Raw genomic sequence first — 18582 nt, 5'->3', positions numbered from 1 at the left:
AGGAGAGCACGCCTGGTGCATGAGATGTTCCTGGGCAAATTATTAATTTCTATGCTGCAGCTCCAGTCTCTTTTTCTCCTAGTTCTCTGAGACCTGGCACTTCCTTTTCTTCTGTCACCATACTCATTTCACTTCTTCCCTACAGATTCAGGTTATAGAGGATGACAGGAACAACCGGGGTTCAGAGCCATTTGTGACTGGAGTACGGGGCCAGGTGCCACCCTTAGTCACCACCAACTTCCTGGTGAAAGACCAAGGTGAGAATGGCATTAAATTCTCATTATAGGGTTTTTTTCTCTAAAATATCAACTTGTAGATGGAATGTTTTTCTATAACCAGAGACCAGTTCCTCATTGGTCATCAGTTGTGGCATTTGTGAGAAAGATGGGCTGGATTGGCAATGGAGGGCTGTAGTGGGTAGGAGATTCTGTAATCTGACTCAGGTCTTCTGCCTTCTTCTTCAGGGAATGCAAGTCCTCGATACATCCGATGCACATCTTATAATATCCCCTGCACATCTGACATGGCTAAGCAGGCTCAGGTGCCTCTGGCAGCTGTCATTAAGCCGTTGGCAAGGTTGCCTCCAGAGGAGGTGCGTCAAGGAAGGGGCTGGAATATAATGATGGGAGGGAGAGTGGAAAAAGGCTTCTTCCTAGATGTAATTCTGGCTCTCATAATGGAAATTTTGGTTGGGTGGGAGAGGAATATATTTTAGGTGCTTTTTATCACAAGGCCCATGCCTGGAGGGGATAGGGATGAGAGCAAAAGCCCAAGGAATTGTTGGTTAGAGCAGGGTCAATGGGGGGCACATGAAAAGAGGTTGGGCTGACTTGTAGGGAAGGAGACACCTGGGATGTGGGAGCCTTTCCTAGCATGATCATCTCCAAATGATTAGAAAAACATCATTCTATTTTTTGTTTGTTTGGTAGGTTAGGGATGTTAGGATAGCGAATTAAAAAAAAGATAGATTAGCATCCAGTAGTGCATCCCTTGTATGACTTGGGCCCTGATCTGTCACCTTATTACCTGAAATCAGCATGCAAAGAGAGACAGCTAGGCAGCTGCTCTGTCTGACCATGGTAGAATACCCTCATCACTGTGGTAGGATACCCTCATGTTCATGTCTAGCTTATCTGACTTAGAATGGAGTTCTTTATAACTGGAAACTCAAGGCTCACATTGTAATCTGCTCCTGTCTTGCTCTGTGTGTTTTTTTCTTTCTCTCTTCCTGGATCCCGGTGGGGATGGCTGGATACTTGGCTACTGGTACCTTTATGTAGAGTAACATTTGCCTATGGCATCAACACTGAAGATTAGTGCACTGTAGAGGACTGTCACAGAAACCCAGGGATGGGGCAGGACAATTGTCAAAGATACTTGATTGGGAAAACAGGGGTCAAGATTCCTAGGGAAGGAGTGAAGGACACTGAAGATAGGGTCAGAAATAAAAATCCTAAGTAGTCTTTGGTTTTCTCCTCATGTGCCCATGGCAGCACCTGACTTGGTATAGTCAGTTTTATTGTCTCTTTTCTCTTTTAAGGAGAAATGCAATTTGGGGGATGGGGAGTAGAAAGAGGAATTAAAGAAGGATTCTTAGGGACATTTTCCTGTGATGAGTACCCTCACCATTTGTCCTCATTCTCCCTCTACTGTACTGCATCCCCAGGCAAAATATCTGAGCCATGCCCCTTCTCCCTCCAGGTTGTTCTCCTCGTTTATTTGCCGCATGTCTGAACCCACGGTAGTTTCCCCTTCATGTCTCAGCCCCTCCCGTTTGCTCCTTAGGCTTCTCTGTATGTTGTGGACCATGGGGAATCCGGCCCTTTGCGCTGCAATCGCTGCAAAGCATACATGTGCCCCTTCATGCAGTTCATTGAGGGAGGCAGGCGCTTCCAGTGCTGCTTTTGCAGTTGTATCAATGATGGTATGTTCCAGGAGGCTGGGATTGGGCAAAAGGGCTGGTCTTGGGGGAAAGGGCTGGTCTTGATCGCATCTTCATTGTTCTCTATCTAGTTAGATTGGTGAGTGTCCATTTTTCAGGACCGGGGCAAGTAGGGCACACATGGGATAGTGGGACAATAGAGTGAGCTCAGCCAGGGCCAGCCTTATTAAAATTGAGAATGGACCTTTGAGTAACACACTGCCATGCTCCCCACAGTTCCCCCCCAGTATTTTCAACATCTGGATCATACCGGGAAACGTGTGGATGCTTATGACCGTCCTGAGCTATCCCTGGGCTCTTATGAATTCCTGGCCACTGTAGATTACTGCAAGGTGAGGGAAGATAGCATGGGGAAGGAGCAGTGGGTGGAGGATAATGAGACAGCTAAGAATTGCTGTTATTGTTTCCTCCCTTCACCCTTTCCGTGTCCCCTTTGATGCTGGCTTCTCTCTAATCAACTGGCCTGCTCACCAATACCCTTTCTCCCCCAACATTTCCTTCTTCTGCAGAACAACAAGTTCCCCATCCCCCCTGCTTTCATCTTCATGATTGATGTCTCCTACAATGCCATCAGGAGTGGTCTTGTTAGGCTCCTCTGTGAGGAGCTCAAGTCACTATTAGACTTTCTACCTAGGTGAGTTTTGGAGTTCAGGTGTTTCCTATGGATAATGGACAGTGTGATGGAACTTAATGTCATAAAGTTGTGGGTGGTGGTGAAGGTGGCAAGTCTGAGTAACAATGTCACCTTCTACAGGGAGGGCGGGGCAGAGGAGTCAGCAGTCCGCGTTGGCTTTGTCACCTACAATAAGGTGCTCCACTTCTACAATGTGAAGAGCTCATTGGCTCAGCCACAGATGATGGTTGTATCTGATGTGAGTGACATGTTCGTGCCACTGCTGGATGGCTTCCTGGTCAATGTCAATGAGTCCCGGACAGTCATCACCAGGTAAGAGCCAGATTGTGAGAGGGAACAAGGGAGACTTTGGTGGTATAATCACAGAAAGCTAGGAAGTTAGCAGAGAGGTAGTAGATGGACAGGAGCTGTAGCTCAGGAGTCTTCACAGTCTAGGGGCCAAGTGACTCTTCAGAGAATTGAGAACTGAGAAATCCAGACAGCAGTTTTGATTGTCCTCCATCATTTATCTCTTCAGTTTATTGGATCAGATTCCAGAAATGTTTGCAGACACAAGGGAAACAGAAACAGTATTTGCCCCAGTTATACAAGCTGGGATGGAGGCTCTGAAGGTAAGGCTAGAGTCCTGGGCAGCCTCCTCTCCCTCACTTTCCTCTGTTTTACCCACTGGGATACTACCCCTGATTCTTCAGGGACTGATGAATCTATTCATCAGTCAGTGAGTTAGCCTGCCTGTCATAGATGGTGATGAGTAAATGAAGAGGGAAGGAATGAATGCATAATGGATGAATAAAGGAAAGAGCAAATAGTCCTTTCTTCTTTCCTAGGCTGCTGAGTGTGCAGGGAAGCTGTTTGTGTTCCACACATCCCTGCCCATTGCAGAGGCACCAGGGAAACTGAAGAATAGAGACGACAGGAAGTTGATCAACACAGACAAAGAGAAGGTGTGATGTTGGAGGGTGGGGGAAAGATTTTCCATTACAGAGGAAGGTGGTGACTCTTCCAAATGTTATCTGTACTCCTATCTTGAGGGTAACTGGGACCAGACACCCTGCCATTTCATGTGTCACATCTGTGACTCCCAGCCTTCACTGCTTCCACCCTCTCAACCCAAAGCCCTTTGTAGACTCATCATTTAGAGAACTCTCCACTACTATTAAAACTCCTTGGAGGTAGGGCTGAAGTCTTACATGCATTTGAATATCCCATATTGCATACATAATTCTCAAATAGGTTGGAGCCGAGATATTTGAATGTTTTCTTCTGTTCTTCCCCAGACTCTGTTTCAGCCTCAGACAGGTGCCTATCAGACCCTGGCCAAAGAGTGTGTGGCCCAAGGCTGCTGTGTAGATCTCTTCCTCTTCCCTAACCAGTATGTGGATGTGGCCACACTCTCTGTTGTGCCCCAGCTCACAGGTGGCTCTGTCTACAAATATGCTTGCTTTCAGGTATGCCTTGGGACTCCGGGTGGCAGCTGGCAGCAAAGGGCAATGTCTGCCTACATGTGGAGAAGACTGTATAGTGTAAAGAAAGGAGCCACAAGAGTTAGTAGTAAAGAGTATGGGGTTTGGAGGCAGTCCTGGGTTAATATTCAGGCCCACCACCTACTAGCTGTATGACCTAGGGTAAATTAAGTTCTGTCTCTTTTGTTTCTTCATCTATAAAATGGGGTTTTAATACATATTAATTAGGACTTGTCAGTAGAATTAAGATATATATAAAGCACTTAGTGTGTGGTTCCTTGTACATAAGTGGTTAAAAGCTGCCATCATTCTCAACATCATTATTATCATTTTCACTATTATAGATCACTATTAAACAGGAATTATAGAGTAGAGGAGGCCAGGGAGACTGTCTGTCAGGTGACTTATGTAGTTAGTGATGTGACTCTGGGCCTGGGGGGGTCCACAGGTGGAGAATGACCAGGAGCGGTTCCTGAGTGACCTGCGTCGGGATATACAGAAGATTGTTGGATTTGATGCTGTGATGCGGGTTCGGACAAGCACCGGTCAGTGCTGGTGGGAGAAAAGCAGGCGGGGGGCTAAATCTGGAAAGGAGGCATATGGCACCTGCTATACCTTTAGCCCTGACCCTGCCCACGTGGCCTCAGGTATCCGTGCTGTAGATTTCTTTGGGGCTTTCTACATGAGCAACACAACAGATGTGGAGTTGGCTGGATTGGATGTGGACAAGACAGTGACTGTGGAATTTAAGCATGATGATCGGCTCAATGAAGAGAGTGGAGCACTTCTGCAGGTAACAGGTGGAATGTTGGGTGTCATATCACTGGTTAAAAATAGACTGCAGGAAAGAGAGTGAGAGTTGGGTAGAAAGGACTGGAAGAAGAGGCTGGGGAAGGGATGGCTCAGTCTTTCCTCTAGTTTACTCCAATTACATAGCAAAAGGGCAGTTTTTAGGGGGCTTTTCTGAAGGAAGGATATAAGTTCCCTCTTTCTCCCTTCCCCTAGTGTGCCCTCCTATACACGAGCTGTGCAGGGCAGCGTCGGCTCCGCATCCACAACCTGGCCCTGAACTGCTGCACCCAGCTGGCTGATCTGTATCGAAACTGTGAGACTGACACACTCATCAACTACATGGCCAAGTTTGGTGAGGGCAGAGGCAAGGCAGGGTGGAATTGGGGCTGAAAGATCCAGGATTGTCAACAATTCTGGATTTCTGGGTAGGCATGGTAGTGGGAAGGCACATGTGATAGAGTGCTGATCAGTTAGTGTACTATCTTCTTTTCTCATCCAGCATACCGGGGGGTCCTGAACAGTCCTTTGAAGACCGTGCAGGACACGCTTATCACCCAGTGTGCCCAGATCCTGGCCTGTTACCGAAAGAACTGTGCCAGTCCTTCCTCTGCAGGACAGGTGGTGCAAACCTGTTGTAGGAGATGTTGGTGGGATAAATTTTGCATTTGGGAAGGATTTCTCATGATAATTGACTTTATTTTGATAAACCCCTCAGTTGATCCTTCCTGAGTGCATGAAGCTACTCCCAGTTTACCTGAACTGTGTGTTGAAGAGCGATGTCCTGCAGCCTGGAGCTGAAGTCACCACTGATGACCGTGCCTATGTCCGACAGCTTGTTACCTCCATGGATGTGGCTGAGACCAATGTCTTCTTCTACCCTCGGCTCCTACCATTGGTGCGATTGAGGGTTGGAGTGTGAGACGTGCTGCAGAAAGGGCACCTTAGAAGGAGGAAAGGGGGGATTAACATTATCTGACACAAATGAATTTGTCTTTACATACATCATCTGATGTAATTTTCACACTGAGAGAGTTACTGATACTCCAGAAAGGGTGATCTCTGGGGATTCAGCTTTCTGAATTTTTTTTTTTCTTTTTTTTTGCAGGGCAGATATATCTCATGGTTCTTGGTAACTTTTGTCTTCTTCCTTTTGTCTAGACAAAGTCTCCTATAGAGAATACCACTGAGCCACCAGCAGTTCGAGCATCTGAAGAGCGTCTCAGCAATGGGGATATATACCTGCTGGAGAATGGGCTCAATCTTTTCCTCTGGGTGGGAGCAAGTGTCCAGCAGGGTATTGTCCAGAGCCTGTTCAGCGTCTCCTCCTTCAGTCAGATCACTAGTGGCTTGGTGAGGACAGGAAGTCCAGAAGACTGTGGGGTGGAAGGGCACTTTGTGATAAGAGTGAATGCCAATAAAGTCATTATGCTAGTCCCCTTATGTATCAGGGAACACTTGTGGGTAAAGGAGAATATCATTCTTCTCAGGTTTCTTTGTTTCAGATGATGTACAAATCTTAACTAGACTCAGGAGTACATTTGTGTTCCAGAGTGTACTGCCAGTTCTGGATAATCCGCTGTCCAAGAAGGTGCGAAGCCTCATTGACAGCTTAAGGGCACAGAGATCACGGTACATGAAGGTAACACTGATCTTGAACCCTAGGTTTCTTGTCAAGTCCTCAGCTGGAAGGTGGTGGGGAGTGAGTGACTGGGCAGTGGGCTTTCAGGATATGTTTCATTCCCTTTGGCCCTGCCTGATGACCCTCTCTTCTGACCATAGCTTATCGTCGTGAAACAGGAGGACAAGCTGGAGATGCTGTTCAAGCACTTCCTGGTGGAAGACAAGAGCCTGAGTGGGGGAGCATCTTATGTGGACTTTCTCTGTCATATGCATAAGGAAATTCGGCAGCTACTCAGCTAGAGCAAATAAGTAAATGGCATAGGGTCCCCAGCCAGCTTCCAGAAAGTATCCAGGACAGCAGAGAAATCAGGACAGTTCGGTATCCTATAAGTCATGTAAGCTGAAGCCACCTCAGTGGGGAGGGGGGAGGGGGAAGTATAATAAGACACCTTCTTTCTGGGCTCAAGTATCCTACCATTTTGTCATGTCCTGCTGCTGGAAGGTGTCCCTGCCCCCTCACTCCACCCATCTTTTCCTGCTAATCCTGTCGTAATGAATGTAGTTTCTCGGTTCACTGTATATGATTCGGTGTTGGGGGTTAAAGGCACCCAGACCTTGGCAATACTATGTGTCCCTTTGGACCAACCTCCAAGAAGAGAGCGCTAAGCAGGAAGGAGTGGGGATCCCAGGGTTATTACAGGTGGGGGCTAATTTGGCTCCGTGTCATCAGCAACTTCCTATATTAGGGATAAAACATATAGGTGCCTAAAAGCTGGGGTACAGACCATAGGTGGTGGAGAAAAAAGTGGTTGGTCTTTCCTGGGCCAGGTCAGAGTTACTGAGGGTGGTTGATTAGCTTTCTCTCTGCTTCTACTGCTCTTTCTCTCTCCTGCAAAGATTGGTGGTCACTCGGTGGATAGAGGCACGTTGTCAAAGATGAATGAGTCTGGGAACTGAGTTGCAAAGTGTGTTAAGACCTGGGGAGAGATACCAGCCTCCTTTCTAGCTGGAGAGGCTCCAACACTGGATGGTTCTGTAAGGAGCCTGGTAATCAACTTGTAATACCTCACAGAGCCAGCCCACATTCCACTCTGAGCTCCCATTGGAACACTGCCTCTTCAAGCTGGGGGCTGTTGGGGAGAGAGGCAGAGGCTGCTGGAAATGTTCTCTCCTGCCTGGACACCACCCAGGCTTTGGTATTGACAGAGTGGCTGACAGTTATCTTCCAACCCCAACTGGCTGGGGCAGGAAAAGGGCTAGGCTGGAGGTGGCGGGGCTTGCCGGCCCCCAGCCTGGGATGCCCCTGCTCTGGACTTCTCATTTCTCTTCACCGGTTTATTTTTCAATGCATCTTTAATTTGTAAAGAAATAAAATAAATTAAGATGTAACCAATAGCTTCTCTTCTCTGGCGTCGTTTCACTTTCCCTTCAGCCAGTCCTATCACGCCGTGCAGCCACACAGAGGCTGCCGGCTTTAGAGTTGCGTGTGCGTCACGTGCCTAGTGGCGTAGGACCTCCTCCGGGGTGGGGTCCTGTGCCGAGGGGCGCCGGCTGCCTGAGTGGACATGGCGGCTGGCCGCATCGTAGCTGTGCTTGCTGTCCTGGGGGTCATTAGTGTCAGTGTGGCTAGCGGCTTTGGACCCATAGTGGAGGGAGAAGCCGGCGGGGAGGTGGAGTGGGCGGAGCCATGGGATGGCACAGTTTACCGGCCGCCTTCGGCGCTGGGCGCAGTGGGGGTGGCGCACAGTCGGAGCAATCCGCGGCCAAAACGCGAGGAGGTGGTGGATTTGCCGGTGCTGCTGTGGTGGAGTCCAGGGCTGTTTCCCCACTTCGCGGGAGATTCGGAGCGCATCGAGTGCGCGCGTGGCGCGTGCCTGGCGTCCCGGGACCGACGGGTGCAGGGGGACTCGCGGACGCGCGCGGTGCTCTTTTACGGCACTGACTTTCGTGCGTCAGACGCGCCGCTGCCGCGCTTGGCGCACCAGAGCTGGGCCCTCCTGCACGAGGAGTCGCCCCTCAACAACTTCTTGCTGAGCCACGCGCCAGGTATACGCCTCTTCAATATTACCGCTACCTTCAGCCGCCACTCGGATTACCCGTTGCCGCTGCAGTGGCTGCCCGGGGCCGCATACCTGCGCCGCGCGGCGCCTGCGCTCCAAGAGCGCGCGGAGTGGCGCCGCCGCGGATACGCGCCTCTACTCTATCTGCAGTCCCACTGCGACGTGCCGGCTGACCGGGACCGCTACGTGCGCGAGCTCATGCGCTACATTCCGGTGGGTGAGGGCGCGGCGGGGGCCGGGAGGGGTGCGCGCGGTTAGAGCTGAACCCAGGACTCCCGGCGTCCAGGCGGACTTGCTGCCCCACCCTCTTGCTTGACAGCTGTGTCCTCTACCCCACACAGGTGGACTCCTATGGGAAATGCCTGCAAAATCGGGAACTGCCCTCCGCGCGATTACAGGACACCGCCACAGCTACCACCGAGGATCCAGAGCTCTTGGCTTTCTTGTCCCGCTATAAGTTCCACTTGGCTCTCGAAAATGCCATCTGTGACGACTACATGACAGAAAAACTGTGGCGCCCTATGCATCTGGGTTCAGTGCCCGTATACCGCGGCTCTCCCTCTGTGAGGGACTGGATGCCGAACAATCATTCCATCATCCTGATTAACGACTTTGAGTCACCTCGGAAACTGGCCGAATTTATCGACTTTCTGGACAAAAATGATGAGGAGTATATGAAATACCTGGCTTTCAAGCAACCTGGGGGCATCACCAACCAGTTCCTTTTGGATAGCCTGAAGCACCGGGAGTGGGGAGTGAATGATCCTTTACTGCCTAACTACCTCAGCGGCTTCGAGTGTTTTGTCTGTGACCATGAAATAGGTCGCCTGGATGCCGAGAAAGCCCACGCAGCCTCTTCTGGGGACAGCCCTGTCCCTGAGCCTCACATTGCCCAGCCCACGCACATGGACTGCCCAGTGCCCACACCTGGCTTTGGCAGTGTGGAAGAGATTCCTGAGAAGGACAGGTAGACGTTGTTGGGTCCCTGCAGCCATCAAGTCACATTATTTAATGAAGGCTTACAGTGAGCAATGAACTAGCACTAGGTGCTGAGGGAATAATGTATAAGGGAATTATGACATGGGCTTACTGCCAGATGTTAAGGGTCTAGTTGGGAGAAAGCCAAATGCTGTGAAAATACTCAGTAAAAGAGGGTAACTATTCAAGACAACAACGTATGAAAATCAGCTGATGTGGATAATGTTCGCAGTAGTGGTTCAGAAAAGACTTTACCCGAAGCAGAGGTTCCTTGCATTGAAGTGATGAGGGAGGGATAAAATTGGGCAGATAAACTGGGGCCAGGCTATCAATAGCCTTGAACACAAGGCTCAGGAGTTTAGACTATACTGAAAATCAGCTTAACTATCGAACACCTTCTATATGGTGGCTGTGGGGATGAGGGATACAAAGATGGTATTTTGAGGGAGGTTTGACTAGAATAGGATTTACACCTGGAAATGTGGAATAATTATTAATGGTACCCTCTTTCACTCTTAAAAGTGCCCTGGTTTGGATGCTATGTGTTTACCCTAGACAGAATCAATGGAATGCTTTCAACAGATTAATCGAACAGTGCACAGTATGGATTGGAAGGGAAGTGAGGAGGCTACTGTAGTAAGTAGCATAAGGGGGAAACAAGGGCAGTGTGGGAGGTGGGGCGGGAACACTTTGAAGCCACTTAAGGCAAACCACAGCTGTTAGAGACAAGACTGTTCAATTTGGGAGAGGCTGCTGTTTTGGCCTGTAGAGACCGACTTGAACAGTGGATGGCAGCAAAGGCTGCTTATATGTACTGCTGGCAATTTGGTCCTGGTGGTGGACTCCTCCATCAAGTATTTTTATCTAATTTATGTGCTGAACATAACATTATGATTTACTAGAGGAAACGTGTAAAGCAAAGGCTTTTTTTTAAAAAAAAGGAGATATTTAAGTTATGATCCTTTCTAGACCCTGAATGCCACCTCACCTTCATTTTAAATTATTGGAATAAAGGTGCAACTTAAAAGATAACCATCTAACCCCCCCTGCTCCACTGCTTCTCTCAGGGAGACTACTGCTTGAATAGTCTGGCCCCCGCTCTGCCTACCTCTAAACTCCCTCTACATTTGGGAACCAGAAGCAGGCAGGTCAGGAATTTTAACTCATTGAGTGGGTTATATGTTTGTGGATTGCTGTCACTTGGTCTAGTACTGAATTTTCTTCAGATTTCCCTCCTTTTACAGAAGAGCCCTGTCATAGCCAGAGACCATTCTTACCTGGTTAAGGTTTCTTTGGCTCCACTCAGAGAAAAGCAGGACTCATAGCTGTTGCTGAGGTTCCATAATCCAACCCCATTTTGTTGTTTCAGCTGGAAGGAGATGTGGCTACAAGATTATTGGCAAGGTTTGGACCAGGGGGAAGCTCTCACTGCCATGATCCACAACAATGAAACACAGCAAGGGAAATTTTGGGATTACCTGCATGAGATCTTCATTAAAAGAAACCAAAGCCTCTAGTTACCCTTGTGAGAACCTTTAACTTGGTAGAGCTGAGGAGATGGAAAGTCCTTATTCTGCCATGGGACATAATGGGCATCTGCTGCACAGACCTGTAATGAACAGTCTTACATGGATTCAAGAAATTCCAGTTATATCTCTTGATATTTTATACTAATGATGTATAGCGGAGGTCTCAGCCTGTGGTAATAGGATCTGTCTTGAAGGAGAGGTGGAAACATTCAGTTCTTGGTTCAGAAGGAAACAGAAGCCTGAAACACCCATTTGCTTCAAAGGTGATGGTTCAAGAGAATTTTTTCAAGGACTGCTCATCTCTTTATCCATTTCACTCTCTCAGATGTGATTGTGAACATCACCTTAGTACTTGATTACTAATGAAGTAAGATGAGTCAGGTTTAGGGTCTTAAAACTCCTATTCTATTCCCCAAACCACTCATTATGCAGTATCTTTCCTAATAATCTCTCTTCTCCATCTCTTGCTTTATAAACTGTTACATTGTTGGTGAAACAAACTTCTGGTAGGTTATATTCTGGGTCTATGAAGTTGTATTTTTTTTTATATCATGTACTATGTCTTTCATGTCAGACTTTTAATTTTAGGTGTTTTTTTCCTTTCTGATTTTAGGCCCTTTTCCACAACTGCTGGTGAGATTGCCACTGTTCCTACCTCCATTCTTCCCTGTGTGAAGCTGGCCATGAGTTTGGCAGCTTTTCTTATTCCTGGTTTGCTTCTTATCTAGGGTATATCAGGAATTCCTTCATATCTCATGAAACAGAAGGATTTAGTGGCTAATATATGTCCTGTCAATTATTTTCCCTGGCCTATTTTAGGTTAGAGATGGAGACTAAGGCTGGAAATGGTGGCAAAAAAAGTTAAAATGATTTTTTTATATATAAATCAAAGTCCAACTTTTTATAGGTCTTTATTCTTTACTGTCTGCCTACTGAGCTTTCCTTTTTAAGAATTTATAAGCTACAAAGTCTCATTTTTCCAATGAGTAATGGAAATTACAGTGGAGAGAGCTGCCAGCAGTATAGTTCTAGTAATCATCTCATATCCTCTAGCAAATTTCACTTTAAGTGGGATGAATAGTCCAGCTTTGTTTATTCTATTACTGATATCTTTCTGTACAACTTGTTTGGTACTTACTGAGATTACATTATGGTGGAACCTACCTGTTGTAGTTTGCTAGCTGCCAGAATGCAACGCACCAGAGATGGATTGGCTTTTAATAAAAGGGGATTTATTTAGTTAGTTCTTCAGAGGAAAGGCAGCTAACTTTCAACTAAGGTTCTTTCTTACGTGGGGAGGCACAGGGTAATGCTGGCCTTCTCTCTAGGCCTCTGGGTTCCAACAACTGTCCCCGGGGTGATTTCTTTCTGCATCTCCAAAGGCCTGGGCTGAACTGCGAATGCTGAGACAAGGTATGCTGAGCTGCTTGGGCTGTGCTACATTGGGCTCTCTCATTTAAGCACCAGCCAGTTAAAACAAACATCATTCATTACAGCAGGCATGCCTCCTAGCCAGCTGCAGATGTAATCAGCAACAGATGAGGTTCACATACTATTGGCTCATGTTGACAGCAACAGAGCTAGGTACCTTCACCTGGCCAAGTTGACAACTGAATCTAACTACCGCACTACCCAAAGCCCTAAACTCAAGGGAGTTGGGAGGTGAGGCAAGAGATTTAAGCCACCACGAGTGGCTGGCTACTTAAAAAGCTTTGTTAGTCAGATTTGGGGATATAGCCAAACTCTTGTTAGTGTGGTTTGAACATAGACTAACTTCCTCTAGGTAGGCAGATCATTAGCTTTTACTGGGGCAATGGAACAAGAAAGAATACGTGGGGTGTTAGAACTACGTGGGTCATAATGCTATATTCATGAATTATCACTAGTTAATTACCATAGCTTATCAGTATAGCTGATTGCAAATTATTATGTAGAGAAAGATCTATGTCAGATACTTCAACAAGTAGAGCCTAGCACTTAATGTTACGACTTCCAAGGATTTGGTCACCAAGGAAAGTGGTAATTTAGGCAGGATTTCACTGCCAGGTCTCTTCATTTTTCATTTTATTCTTTAATATAAAACACCCTTCATAACACTGTGGAAAGTTTGCTTAATCTGTTTGGATTTTTGCAGTAAAGAACAAGAGAGAAAAACAGATTTTCAAAAAACACATCTGTCCTCTTCCAGTAAGTGGCCTGAGGTGATCTCTGAAAATGGTTCACTATGCATTTGACCCAGGAAACCCCACAAAATCATGCAAAGCAAGAGATTCAAATCTTCATGTTTACTTTAAGGACACCTGAGAAACTGCTCTAGGATATACATATTTGATAAGCCACCAATTATCTGAAAGATGTCACTTTACGGAAGCAATGGTATCATTCTGTCATTACACTGGTGGTATTGGTAGGTCTGCCTGGGCCAAACAGTGGGGCTGGATGCAGAGTCGGTGGCCCAAAAAGATGCTGAATTTTTGTTGCACGTGCACAAAAGTGCAGAGTAATGCTGAACTTTGAGGTTTAGATCTAGCCCGTCTGTCATTGAGCACACCCAGGTGAACAAAGGCCCTAAGGTGCGCAGCCAGACTTGCAGTGCTCATGGCTGGATTAACCATACATGAGCTCCATTGCCACATTGAGATGATCCTTACTGAAAAAGAACAAATTATTACTAAACTAAAAGAGGAGGCTGCACAGCAGAAAAAGATATCCCAGAAGAAACAAAAACTTATGGCTCTGGAATAACATAAAATAAATGCAAATTATCCTGGACCATGCACGCCCCCCCCCCCAAAATGCAAATTAAAAAAGTACATCTGTTAAAATTTGATATCATGGTAGATACCCACAAGTCAAAAGCAAACTGATTTCTTAGCTTGTGCGTAGTCTTACTTAAATGCAGATGCCGATTTAAAGTGCTAAATACCTATTAACACAAGAGCAAACCTAAGTTAGGGCTCAAATTTTATTATGTGCAATGAAAAGAGTAAGGGATGGTTTTACAAGGTGTAGAATCAGCCTTCTAATTATACCAGCTCACATTGGCATTTCTTTAGCACTTTATATGTACAAAGGAGGCTGACTGTTTATGAATAAATGATTGGTATCATTATGACTCTATGAAGATTCTGAACAGTTCTGGGGTCAGTGCTTTCCAGAATTTTCCCTTTATTCCTGTCACCATGTAAGTATTCACTAATGAGTAGGGTAAGCTAGGTGCTGCATACCCCATAAGGTTAGGTAGACCCAGTAATAACCATGTGATACTTATCAACTAAAGGCTTCACCTTCCCTATAAACAAAACAGGCAACATGAATTTTCTCTACACGTAGCAGGCTCACTCACTGCAAGGATGAGTTATTGGTGGTACAGTTGTCTAATTGGAATAGGTTTTATTTATTCTGTTGAAGGGAGCATGAATGGGGCTGATGCCTTTATTATTAAAGTGTTGCTATTTTCTACAATCTCACGTTTCATTTTGTATAATAAACTGCTTTTTTAAATGGTTTCTTCTGCTTGGTTCTTTTTCTGGGGAGGGCAAGGTAATAACTGAAGACTTAAAATATTGCAAACATTTGTTCAACAAGTATTTATTGGCACGATTTACTGAAGATTCGGCAATGAATAGAATAGACAAGATCCTTTCTATCATGCTTCTTACATTTCAAATGGGTTGTAGGCATGGATGGGTAAGGCCATACACAGTAAGTCATTCTGACTGTGAAAGGTGCTAAAAAGAAAACGAAACAGGGCAGACCGTGCAACTGATGGTGATGTTGTGAGAAGGTTTCTATGGCATGTAAACTGAGACGGGAAGAAAAAGAGTCAGCCATGCAGAAATCAATTTGAAGATTATGAAAATCTGGGATGAAGAATTTTTTTTGTATGGTGGGATGGAGGGTTGGGTGGTCACATTTCATTCTTTTTCCATGTGAATATCCCCTTATTGCAACACCATTTGCTGAATTTTTTGTTGTTTTTACTTTCTTTCCTGTTTGTCTGGAGAAGTGCACAGGCCAGGAATCGAACCGGGTCTCCACATGGCAGGCGAGAATTACACCCATGAACTACCCTTTTACTCCCTGAGATGAGGGATTTTAACACTAGATTTACACATCCAAATAAATATTGCTTCTCCAGCATAGTCATCTCCTGAACTATAAGTTTATTCATCTTATGTCTCCATTACCAAAAACACTTCTTAGAGCTTATCTGGAAATGCTTTGAGAATCTGCACAAATCTTTGGGCTCAGTTTTGTAAACAGCCAAAAGTCAGATCCAAGTCTGACGAAGCTAGGCACCACAGTTAAAGGCCGAAGTCTGTACATAGGAATACTAGTATCTTTATAGGATTGGGGAGAGTGAATGTGCAAGTGCCTAAACCTCACCTAGCCCAACGATATCATCACAAATGAGCAAACGGTATAAAGCAGTATAGTTAAAATGAACCTAATTTCTCTTTTGAGGCTTTGGAGTAGCTCTAATGGGAGTCAAAAATAACAGTTCTTATAGGTACACTAAAATGAAACAAAAGTCTTTCTCCAACCTGACGTCTTCAAGTCTTACATTTTGATCCTTTCACAGGCTGTCTGCTCTTGCCTATGTATTAGTCCTCTTACCTCCGGCTACCAACAGAAAAAAAAAGTCCAATTATCAGGGATCTTCCTGGGTGTCCCCGGCCCAGTACTGCCCCCAGTCTTCAGGGGTCAGAGGCCATAAAGGAGTACTCTCGGCTGGCGGACAAACCCCCAAAAGTCTTCTAACCGGCTGACGAATGCAGCCTAGCCGGTATAGCGCCACAGCACCTCGACGGCCTACGCCAAACAAGAATAAGCCTAAGGACAAACCATCGCGATTTCAGTGGGACCGTCGCGATTTCAGTGGGACCTGCGCAGGCCTTGTAGAGCCCGTAGGGGTCACGCGGGGTCACGCACGGCGCCGCAGAGGCTGATGGGTGCCCGGCGCGCAATGGCGACGCCCAGCTTGCGGGGCCGCCTGGCGCGGTTGGGGAATCCACGGAGGCCTGTACTGAAGCCCAACAAGCCCCTCATCTTAGCCAACCGCGTCGGGGAACGGCGCCGGGAGAAGGGCGGTGAGTAGTCGGATTGAGAAGACCCAAGAGCGGAGGCCGAAGGGGAACGGGGGCCGCCGGGTGGGAAGTCAATTAAGTAAAAATTTACCTAATTTTCCTTGTAACTGAGGATTCCCCCCCCATTCTGCCCTATCCAGAGGCGACGTGTATTACGGAGATGTCGGTGATGATGGCTTGCTGGAAGCAGAATGAATTCCGCGACGAAGCATGCAGAAAAGAGATCCAAGAATTCTTCAATTGTGCTTCTAAGGCTGAGGTGACCAAAGCTTCCTGGGATGCCCTCTCAGGAGGAAAGTGGGAAGAAAAATAACGATTCTTATTGGTATCTTGGTTGGTGATAGGAAAAGCTCTCAAGTCCTGAAAGGGAGAGTAAAGTTTTGGGAGCTACTGCACACCAAAGTGAGAAAACCTGTGTTCTTGAGCAAGTTGTTTCACTGAGTTTTAATTTTGCCATTTGTAAGGCGAGGTTAATAATAATAATACCCACCTTAGAGACTTTTTGGAGTGTTGAATGAAGTAATGAATGGGAACAACCAGTTTGTAAAATTTAAATTCCTGCTCAAATGGACATTACTATCTGAGATGGAATTAAAGAGAATGAAGCTATCTGAGGGCTATTTGTTTTGTAAGTCATCTAGACTTACTTGCTGATTAGTATAGTAGCTTCAGCTCATAGTGATTTGTAAGTCCCAAGTCTCTTTTACTGAAAGAAGACTGAGAAGATACCAGTCTCTGTGAGCTGGTTATTATCTTTGTGTTCTTTGGGGGCATTGTGAGAACTATTGTGTCCTAGGTCAGGGCAAAACTTTAAAACTTCTTGTTTTTGTTCTGTGTTTTCAGGCAACCCGCAAGATGAGACCAATCCAGGAGACCCTGGGAGAGTTTCGGAGTTTACCTCCCAATAAATTGAATAAGTTGATACAGAGATTTCCTAACAAACCTTATGTCAGCTGAAAAATGGAGAGGCATTTTCAGTGACTGGTTTTCAGCTTCTGAGAACTGTATTTGAAGCATTTTAGAGACATTTGCATTACATGCTCTCTGTGAAGGACAGAACTAGTCAAAACACTGTTTTCACCCTTTGGAATCATGGTTCGGGTGGAAGTTATGTTTTATCTTGAAATAAAATCCTCTGAAGAGTACTACTTTTTTTTGTTGTGGATTGGGTACATCCTCCAGACTTGAACTCTGCATCTTTCCATAGACCCTGGAAATTTGTTGCTCTCCGATTTGCACTAGAGCAAAAATTTTTGTCTTGTGTTTTCCTGCATTTGAAGTTCGTTACCACTGTTAGTATCCTTGCCGTTGGAAACAGTAGGGATGTTGAAGTCTGCCTATATGCACAGCTTTTTGCTATCGTCTGTATTTAATGACTGCTTATTTTGTGCATGGCCTCTGCGAGGTGCATCCCGAATAATCACATGTTCATAAATTGGTGACCCAAAGGCTCTGCAGATGTGTTCTGGCCAACACAGTTAAAAAATTGTTTAAAATTGGTTAACTGCATTCAGAAATAGAAAAATGCCTTATAAAAAATCCACTTTTTAGCCTTTCTTCAAAAATCAAAACTGGCAGCCCTGGTTTCTCATTCCCACATGACAACAATCAGGTACAGCTAGTTTTATTTGTCCCCATTCTCCCTTGCCATTCTCTGTACTCTCCCAAATGGTGAAATTGAGACTTGTCAGTTATCTTCTTGTATATCTCATTTAAATTACCTGCTTGGTTGCTGAAGTCATTTACTTTTCCAACCCTGATATTAGGAGCAGCTGTATAGCATTAGTGTATATTCCCACAGCTACCTCTTCCCATCGTCCTTATACCCCATGGGTAGAGGCCTGGGCAACTGCCTAGTTTTGTAAGCCGAGCTTTTTGCTAAAGTAAGAAATTCAGTGTTCTGGCCCTTTGGGTTAGATTGAGGAGTTCTTAACCTGTAGTTTAAAGACTCCCAGTAAGAGGCTGTGAACTTGGATGAAAAAAAAAATTACATCTTTAACCTCTACTGAAATTTAGCATTTAAGACTGTGGGAATTAGCAATCCTATATGAAATTACAATATTTTCATATCAACTACATGTGTTGTAAGCATCTCAAAATATTCTCATCACTAGTTTCAAAATGATATTCGTTATGCTTGCTGCTGATCTTATTTAATGTGCAAAGAAGCTCTCCTATGTAACGAATTTATATTAATATCTAGATAACTATTTCAATATAATTGGTTTTCTTTGCAATTATTTAATAAAGGCTCCACGGCACAAAAAAAGGCTAAAATCCCTAGACTCTTAAGGCCTCACTGACAACCAGCACAACAACTTTCTGAAACCGAATGCCCCGTCTTCCTAATGCTTCTCCAATTAGACCCCATGAAAAGCATTTTGGATGTAATCTTCTGGACTACAACTCCCAGAAAGTGATACGGTCCCGGGGCCTATCGGGAGTTAGGACAATGACTCCATCCAATGATTTTT

At 45.6% G+C, this 18582-nt stretch overlaps 3 protein-coding genes across 8 annotated transcripts in view; all 3 read left to right on the top strand.

The window, feature by feature from the left end:
- SEC24C (SEC24 homolog C, COPII component) overlaps window positions 1–7846 on the top strand; it is a 30782-nt gene extending 22936 nt beyond the window's left edge. For 2 of the 3 annotated variants that reach the window (XM_077124901.1, XM_077124899.1), the window contains 17 exons: window positions 146–257; window positions 465–592; window positions 1786–1924; window positions 2159–2274; window positions 2452–2576; window positions 2697–2888; window positions 3094–3187; window positions 3404–3520; window positions 3854–4024; window positions 4488–4584; window positions 4687–4832; window positions 5045–5183; window positions 5331–5449; window positions 5547–5726; window positions 5990–6181; window positions 6381–6470; window positions 6611–7846. In XM_077124901.1, the coding sequence (XP_076981016.1) occupies window positions 146–257; window positions 465–592; window positions 1786–1924; window positions 2159–2274; window positions 2452–2576; window positions 2697–2888; window positions 3094–3187; window positions 3404–3520; window positions 3854–4024; window positions 4488–4584; window positions 4687–4832; window positions 5045–5183; window positions 5331–5449; window positions 5547–5726; window positions 5990–6181; window positions 6381–6470; window positions 6611–6751 (2298 nt within the window). In that variant the 3' untranslated portion in view covers window positions 6752–7846. The remainder of the gene's footprint in view (window positions 1–145; window positions 258–464; window positions 593–1785; window positions 1925–2158; window positions 2275–2451; window positions 2577–2696; window positions 2889–3093; window positions 3188–3403; window positions 3521–3853; window positions 4025–4487; window positions 4585–4686; window positions 4833–5044; window positions 5184–5330; window positions 5450–5546; window positions 5727–5989; window positions 6182–6380; window positions 6471–6610) is intronic. The other variant, XM_077124900.1, reaches the window with a different exon arrangement.
- A 96-nt stretch (window positions 7847–7942) lies between these two features.
- Window positions 7943–14527, top strand: POFUT4 (protein O-fucosyltransferase 4). 4 transcript variants are annotated; one of them, XR_013161487.1, is made up of 5 exons: window positions 7943–8724; window positions 8853–9478; window positions 10012–10125; window positions 10557–10637; window positions 10859–11005. XR_013161487.1 is itself a non-coding variant. In XM_077124902.1 (4 exons), exons 1-4 carry the CDS (start codon window positions 8017–8019, stop codon window positions 11004–11006), a joined length of 1596 nt encoding a protein of 531 aa, XP_076981017.1. In that variant the 5' UTR covers window positions 7945–8016; the 3' UTR covers window positions 11007–14527. The 4 variants fall into 4 exon arrangements, 2 of the variants coding, with proteins under 2 accessions (XP_076981017.1, XP_076981018.1); XM_077124902.1 differs by lacking the exon at window positions 10557–10637 and having other exon boundaries at window positions 7945–8724; window positions 10859–14527; XM_077124903.1 differs by lacking the exons at window positions 10012–10125; window positions 10557–10637 and having other exon boundaries at window positions 7945–8724; window positions 10859–14527.
- Window positions 14528–15948: 1421 nt separating this feature from the next.
- CHCHD1 (coiled-coil-helix-coiled-coil-helix domain containing 1) lies at window positions 15949–17253 on the top strand. Its single transcript, XM_077124378.1, has 3 exons — window positions 15949–16111; window positions 16249–16367; window positions 16952–17253. Exons 1-3 carry the CDS (start codon window positions 15970–15972, stop codon window positions 17063–17065), a joined length of 375 nt encoding a protein of 124 aa, XP_076980493.1. The 5' UTR covers window positions 15949–15969; the 3' UTR covers window positions 17066–17253.
- The last annotated feature ends 1329 nt before the right edge of the window (window positions 17254–18582 follow it).

Source organism: Tamandua tetradactyla, chromosome 13 (genome assembly GCF_023851605.1).
Source record: "Tamandua tetradactyla isolate mTamTet1 chromosome 13, mTamTet1.pri, whole genome shotgun sequence".
Lineage (NCBI taxonomy): Eukaryota > Metazoa > Chordata > Mammalia > Pilosa > Myrmecophagidae > Tamandua > Tamandua tetradactyla.
The sequence above is the reverse complement of the archived record's forward strand: the minus strand, read 5'-3'. Positions and strand labels throughout refer to the sequence as shown.

What these genes read in the sequence shown, in the direction of transcription:
- POFUT4 (XM_077124902.1), top strand. Translation starts at nt 8,017, where the DNA reads ATGGCGGCTGGCCGCATCGTAGCTGTGCTTGCTGTCCTGGGGGTCATT. An exon ending in GAGATTCCTGAGAAGGACAG is followed by an intron (nt 9,479 to 10,011) that starts GTAGACGTTGTT and finishes CACTCTTAAAAG; the next exon opens with TGCCCTGGTTTGGATGCTAT. An exon ending in GAAGTGAGGAGGCTACTGTA is followed by an intron (nt 10,126 to 10,858) that starts GTAAGTAGCATA and finishes TTGTTGTTTCAG; the next exon opens with CTGGAAGGAGATGTGGCTAC.
- CHCHD1 (XM_077124378.1), top strand. Translation starts at nt 15,970, where the DNA reads ATGGGTGCCCGGCGCGCAATGGCGACGCCCAGCTTGCGGGGCCGCCTG. An exon ending in ACGGCGCCGGGAGAAGGGCG is followed by an intron (nt 16,112 to 16,248) that starts GTGAGTAGTCGG and finishes TGCCCTATCCAG; the next exon opens with AGGCGACGTGTATTACGGAG. An exon ending in ATTGTGCTTCTAAGGCTGAG is followed by an intron (nt 16,368 to 16,951) that starts GTGACCAAAGCT and finishes CTGTGTTTTCAG; the next exon opens with GCAACCCGCAAGATGAGACC.